The following is a 7,252-nucleotide window of genomic DNA, read 5'->3' as shown; positions in this document are numbered from 1 at the left end:
CAGTAAAAATAACATGTATTAAAACTATTATATAACTACTTTTCAATCATTAGGATTTCTTATTTGAGAGACAGTGACTTAATATAAAAAATAAAATAAAAATTAATTGCCTTCAACTCCTTTAAAGGGGGCAACTGAAACAATACTTCTTGTATTAAATAAATTCAATATAATGATGCAGACTTTCTCAATATAAATATACATTACTATTACTGTTAGCACATATAAACGTTTAGATTTGTTTTAGTGTGTGACTTACAAAGGAAAATGCAAAACTTAACTGAATATAAGTTAAGCTGGTTATAATAATTTGCACAAGATAAAATATATTTCTTCAAATGAGGATTATAGAAATGGTCATGTTGGTGTAAAATGTCATGACAATATTGTTGATTCATATTTTTATCATGTGCATCCTTATGTATGTATGTATGCACTATTTTATATAATTTTGTAGTACAAATAGTGCAATAGTGTGTCTGAAAATTAATTGGTTACCATGATTAATGTTTTACAATGATCTTCACTTTAGAATACTGATCAAAACAATTAGTAGTTCCTTCTGAAAGACGTAATAACACAAGTCATTACTATTTAAACCTACAAAAAACTCAAAAGTATACAATGACTTCAGTCAATATTAGAGAGTAATCATGCTTTTAACTTCAGAAAACTGATCCAAATCATTAGTAATTCCTTCTGAAGGATTTGGTCTTAAGTCATTACTAGAGGATAACCATTACCTTCACTTTAGAATTAATTACATTATGCATTATTGATGTTAATTATGAACCTGTAGTGGTTCTCTGAGAGGTAGTTATTGGCTAGCTACTGTAATAGTGAACTACCGCTTTCAACTGAGCGCTAATACTTACTAAATCGTTAATCAGAGTTTCTTGTTAGTTAATAGTTACTAGAATGTTAATAGTGCATTACACATTTCTTCCTGTGTAATTATTCAATAATGACAGAACTGTATTCCAAAGTGTCACCAAATAAACTTAGTATCAGTGTATAGTGTAGTGCGTTAATACACGTTAAATCGAGTATTAACTTTTTTTTTCTTTTTTTCTTCAGCATTATCAATCACAATGTGGATCCTTCAGAAAGTACAGGCGGGAGCAGAAAGTCTTCCGATGCAGATTAATCATCTCATCAGCAAACATAAAGAGGATATTTCAGCCAAGACCAGCGTCCTCAATAAACTGCACTGCAACGTCCTCACACCCGATCAAATTCCTGACTTTTTTCTGCCGCCCAAACTGACCAAGCACTGCCTCATGGCAGACGCAGGAAAAATTGTGCAATGTCTGAACGAAGAAAAAAAAGTCCCCAGCTCAGCAAAACCATCGTCAAGACCTGGTACTGCCCAGCCACTGAGAGTGAGTCTAAACAAATCTACAGCAGCCTTGAACAAACTCAAACCCATTCCATATTCACTGAAATGCTACGAGTACGGCTTATTCGAGAGTCCGAACACGCGTCGCAAAGAGTCTTTGTTCCATTCGACACTTACCAGTTACACACTAGAGCGGATGACCATCAAAACACCCAAATTCTCCTGTAGAGCAGTGCTGAAAGCGGCCAGCACTGAGAGTGACACGCCCTCTGCTGACTCCTCCCCTTATTCCACTCCTCCACCAATCAGAAGAGAGGATTTCAACAGCGAACAGTTATTGTCTGAAGATCCAGTTCAGCAAGATATCCAAGCCTCTAAAAATGAGAAAAATAAAGTTCACTCCACTCCTGACGAAAAGTCCATGTCAAAAGTGCATCACCATGCTAAAGTTATTCAGACGTCCCGTTGCACCAAACTAGCCCCGCCCATCCAGTTCCCACTGGACATGCTGCACTGCCAGGAACGCTTCCATCAGGAACACGTGCTTCCTCTTCCTCAGAGAGGCCGTGTGCGCATTTCTGCCTTCAGGTCCAGTGCAGCCAAGTGCTCTATGACAATCCGCATCCGCGTAGTCTCTGTGGAGGGCTTGAGAGATCCTGGTGACCCTCGACCTTTGACCTGCAGCTTGACCCTAAGCCTCACCCCAGGCAAGCTGCAGAGGCAACACAGCGCCATCCTCAGGAACTGCCGCAACCCTCTGTTCAATGAAGACTTCTTCTTTCAGGAACCAGAGGAGCAGCAGGGCATTCTGGGAGATCTGGCCCTCAGACTGAAGGTGCTGGATAAGGCCTCAGGATTGGGCAGAGGAGTGGTCCTGGGAATTGTCATCAAACCTCTCTGTCAGCTACTGCCACTGTGAGACTCAAACACTCAAAGAAACATACTCCATATTTGTAGTTTTCCCCCCAAAAAAGTGTCATTTTGACTGTAATAGATCCCAATTTGTAGTTCTAAATTAGCAAGTATTAGTGTGTTTGTTTGAGCCATTAAAACGTTATATGATGTACTGACGTCATGATCAAAAATGATCTGGTTTATTGATATCGCAAACATGTTGCGTTCCCCTAAGAAACGTTACATTTGCTAGTTAAGTGTTTGCATTAACTCGAGAGACTTCTGTGAGAGAACACAAAAGCATTGAAAAAAAGTTTGTAATATCATTGCGCTGCTGCACCCATGGTACGGCAATGAGAGTATAGTTCCTAGTCAAATGCACAGAAGTCTCCTAGTCGAGAGACTTCTGTGAGAGAACACAAAAGCATTGAAACATATTTTTTTCGTAATGCCTGCTGACGCTGCGGTACACAGGGCCTTAAAAAAATAAAATAATTATGGATGTCAATGGAGGAGAAGCTTCACTCACTACGCTGAATTAATAGTTTTTAGGGGGAAACGGCTTATCATTTAATGATTCATCTGCCCGTCGGGTAATCTTCAACATGTTTGAGCTTAATCATTCATTTTGGATTTAGCTATTTTTAGAGTTTACACTGGAAAAAACACTGAAAAGTCACAGACGCTTAAAGGAACACTGCAATGATATTACACAGTGCCTGAAAATAGTCTAGGTAACTTCCAACGTGACCGGCACTAAGTTTGTAATATCATTGCGCTGCTGCACCCATGGTACGGCAATGAGAGTATAGTTCCTAGTCAAATCGGCCTAGAAAATCGTAGCTTTTCATTTTCCGTCAGTCTTAGTACACGATGTAACTACAAAAGAGTCAAGGTTTAAATAGGAAAAATATCAAAACTCTTTGGTCATTTTTTTGAGAGAGATGCTAACGGTCTAATCAGATTCAATGATCTATGCTAAGCTATGCTAAAAGTGCTACCGCCAGACCCGGAGATCGGCTGAATGGATTCGAAAACGGTAAATCTGTTTAACTCTAGGGGAATTGGAAAATGAGCCTATTTCCAAAAAAAAGTGGAGTGTTCCTTTAACAGGTATGATTCAGTTTACGGCACTTCTCATTCATTTCTATGGTATCTGCAAACAGTGATTGACTGTCAAACATCTCTGAATGAAATTCAATGATATCAAGGTTGTAATGTGATTGGTTATCAAGGCACACATGATCCAAGTTAGTCGTTATGCTTTTTCCAATGGTAGAGCCAGACCATATCTCCCAATAATAAGACCATCTTTGGTGTCCCTTTAAGGAAAAAGGAAATTTTTAGGAAAAATTTAAGGAAAAATGATGCTCATGTTCTCTCGCTAACCTTTTGTGCTCTCCTGAGAATCTTTGCATTCCCCTGAGAAACTTGGCATTAAATAGAAAAACATTTTTGTGTTCCCCAGCGAATACAGAAGAATTGAAAAAAAAAAATTCTCCCATTTCATATTTTTTTCAACATGATGTGCCATTAGGGCCTCCATAGTTTTGCACAGTTTTAAAGCTCTTTATTTTTTACCATGCTAGGTAATTACATGCTTGTTTTGAGCTGTGTGTTTGACAGTAATTCATTTATAAGATTTAAACATAACCTTTACAACCAGTCGTAAATTATGAATTGTAAAAAAAAAATAGGTCTTTTGAATTTCTCAAATAAAAATACTGATGTAGTATATCAAAAGCAAAATATTTAGCCAAGTATGTGCTGATCATTGACAATTAAGCATCATGATGTTTGTGTTGCTTTTTATTGTGTTGTAAGTATTTACTGTATGTGGCAGTGTCTGACATTTTAGAAACATTTAAATAAACATATTAGAATCTAAATCTCTCTTGATGTGGATTAAAGAGAACACCAGAGAACAAGATTAATAAAAGTTCAGAAATAATATAGAATTCCCCACGCAAATTTTTAAAGATTTAGGATTAAAAATTCGAAATGAATTGTTACCAAATAAAGATAGCCAGTTGGACCCCTCCAGTTGCAAATTGGACTTACAGTGAGTCAATCCCCTTTATGGTTCTGGAGAATTCCACCACTGATCTTATATTAGGGCACCCGTGGCTAGTGCAACACGACCCAGACCTATCCCGGACCACTGGAGAAGTCCTGAAATGAGGCGATAGCTGTGTCCCAGGATGTTTCCGTCATCTTCCTCGACCAGTACAGCCACTTCCGGTGAACTCAACATCCATTGACAGCCCTGTGGAACAGCAATCTGTGGATATTCCAGCCTGCTATGCCCCTTTCAGTGACGTGTTCTGTCCCAAAAGAGAGTCGCTGTTGCCTCGACACTGGCCATGGGACTGTACCGTCGACATTTATCTGGGTGAGCCATTGCCCCATAGCAAAATCTTCCCTATATGACTTCCAGTACAGCAGATGATGGAGGAGTGCAGAAGAGGCTTCTTCTATGTGGCAAAAAAAAAGGGTGGAGGCTTGCAGCCTTGTATTAACTACAGAGCTCTCAACTAGATGCACAGCTGAACTCTTGTTTATCCATGTGTTCAGTCTATCGAATCCTAGAAGACATTGTATCAGACAGAGGTCCACAGTTCCTCTCCCAGGTATGGAAGGCCTTTTTAAACTCCTAGGTGTGACCGTAAGTCTCTCGTCTACCATCCTCAGTTGAACGGGCAAGATGAGAGGAAGATCCAGGAGATTGGGCACTTCCTGAGAACCTTTTGCCATGGCCACCATAACTCTTGTAACCAATTCCTAGGCTGGGGCTAATACACACAGAACTCTATTTGTCAGCCTGGCACCATCACTGGACTCAATCCCCTTAAGTGCGTACTCAGCATACCAGCCTCCACTGTTCCCATGGTCCGGGGAACCACCTGATGTCCCATCAGTCGATCATTGGTTCCGAGAGAGTGAGCGGGTCTGGGACGCTGCACATCACCATCTGCAGAGAGCAGTGTGCAGACAAAGACCCAAAGCGGAAGTCTGGAGAGACGAAACACCAACATTTCAACTGGGACAGAAAGTTTGGCTATTTATCTGTGCCATCAAAATGCATCTGCCCTGCAAGAAATTGAGTCCCAGATACGTTGGCCCTTTCACCATCACCTGTCAGATCACCTCCCAGTCACCTACCAGTTAAAGTTACCTCTGCACTACAGAATTCACCCTTCATTTCATGTCTCCCTGTTGAAACCCTACCACTCACCTGTGTCTGTTTCCTCCACAGCAGAATCCCCCCTGATTCTGGAGGATAGAGCGGTCTACACAGTCTATGAGATCTTGGACTCCCGACGCAGTGCTGGCCGTTTAGAGTATATCAGGGACTGGGAGTGCTAGGGGCCAGAAGAACATTCATGGGTTTCCAGGGATGACATCCTAAATCCAGCCCTCCTGAGACTACCGTGAGACTCACCCAGATTGTCCAGCGCCTTGAGGAAGAGGCTGGACACCGAGACGTAGGGGTCCATGGCTCTCAGGAGTTGGAGGGGGAGGGGGGTGTACTGCCAGGCTCCACCATCAGCCAATCACAGAGGTCACAATTATCAGAGTACTGACACCTGCACCTGCTTCACGTTCCCTCATCATCTCCCTCTGCATTTAAGCACACACACCACACAGTCTCATTGTTTGGTCTCGTTTGCAGTGTTATTGCAGTGTTACTTCCCTGTTCCTCGTCGAGGTGTGTGCTCAGTCATCCATTCGTTAATCCATCCACGATCAATCCACCTGCATTACGTAGCTCATCTTTATTAAATAAAGAAACAACTCTTAATTTTATCTCTGTCTAGTCTCTGTTCCGTAAGAAGTATAGTACAGTATTTACTAGCTTTTTTAAAATATATTTTCAGCTTTCACTTTCATTTTTGTTTTTATAATTAACATTTTTAGCTTTAATTATTGTCATTTTTATTACATTTTTTTTTTCGATTTCGCTATATTTTTGTTTCTGTTTTAGTATTTTTTCTTTTTAAACATAAAAAACTAAACGTTTTAGTTAACAATAACAACACTGGTTTATTCTGTCACATTCAAAGATTCACTCGCCGATGAATGATTCCAATCATTTCTTTCATAGGCTACTCCACTCTTATTGGATAATATTGTTAGTTCATAACAAACAAATTGTCTAAATTACCTTGGTGGGGCATGTTGTCACATTAGGAACCTGTTTGACACAGTTTTGAATGTCAGAAAGTTACTTTTTATCAGAAGTACTACTTTGTCAGAAAAATACTATATATATACACGGGTGTGTGTGTGTGTGTGTGTGTGTGTGTGTGTATTATATGTTATTTTATGGCTTTTCAGGTAAAACTACACAGTAAAACAAATGTGGAAACAAGATGTGACAAAATGTCCCAATATCAATGTGACAATTTGCCCTTATTCATTAACTGAATACAACCTCTGAACACAAGAGGGCGAGTGTGAGTTTCTGTGTCACATCTCGGCTTTGACTTCCTCAAGCACTCTGACTTCGATCTTTACAGGAAGGAGAATGAAAACCAGTTAACAGAGGCCAAAGTGTTTGACTAATTGAGATGATTATTACAAAGGTGTACAGTCTATGAACTTTTTTCTCTCTCACACACACACAAACACACACGTTGCAGGAGTGCACATGTTGTAAGGCCAGTGTTAAGCAGATAGAAAGAGAGTCCTAATTAGTCCAATAAAAACCCAAGTGCCTGCTCTAATAGAAAGATAAATGTGCAGGGAGGCAGCACAGGACCTTTCCTTTAACTGCTGTCAACAGCCAATTAACTCTAAATGAGCAGTGTGTGCATCTCTGAACACTCATCAGACACTGGCTTAAAAAATGAGACTGCACGCATGGACACACACACACATAAACACGTTCACTTAGCTATCTAAACGGGGACATTACATAGACTTCTACTGGTTTATATATACCGCTAGTATACATTTAAGTACTGTAACAAATAAATTGTACTTTTACATATAAAGAAAAAAATATTTACTATAGGC

The 7,252-nt window shown here is 39.9% G+C and overlaps 1 protein-coding gene across 2 annotated transcripts; it reads left to right on the top strand.

The window, feature by feature from the left end:
• The first annotated feature begins 1,082 nt into the window (after positions 1–1,082).
• LOC307011610 (C2 calcium-dependent domain-containing protein 4C) lies at positions 1,083–5,997 on the top strand. Of its 2 annotated transcripts, none has more exons than XM_079637497.1 (2): positions 1,083–2,254; positions 5,493–5,997. In XM_079637497.1, exons 1-2 carry the CDS (start codon positions 1,092–1,094, stop codon positions 5,515–5,517), a joined length of 1,188 nt encoding a protein of 395 aa, XP_079493623.1. In that variant the 5' UTR covers positions 1,083–1,091; the 3' UTR covers positions 5,518–5,997. The 2 variants fall into 2 exon arrangements, 1 of the variants encoding a protein (XP_079493623.1); XR_013800448.1 differs by lacking the exon at positions 1,083–2,254 and adding an exon at positions 4,798–5,403.
• Positions 5,998–7,252: the final 1,255 nt, after the last annotated feature.

This window comes from Phoxinus phoxinus, assembly GCF_949152265.1.
Source record: "Phoxinus phoxinus genome assembly, chromosome: 15".
Classification (NCBI taxonomy): domain Eukaryota; kingdom Metazoa; phylum Chordata; class Actinopteri; order Cypriniformes; family Leuciscidae; genus Phoxinus; species Phoxinus phoxinus.
Note: the sequence above shows the minus strand (reverse complement) of the source record. Positions and strands in the feature narration are given on the sequence as shown.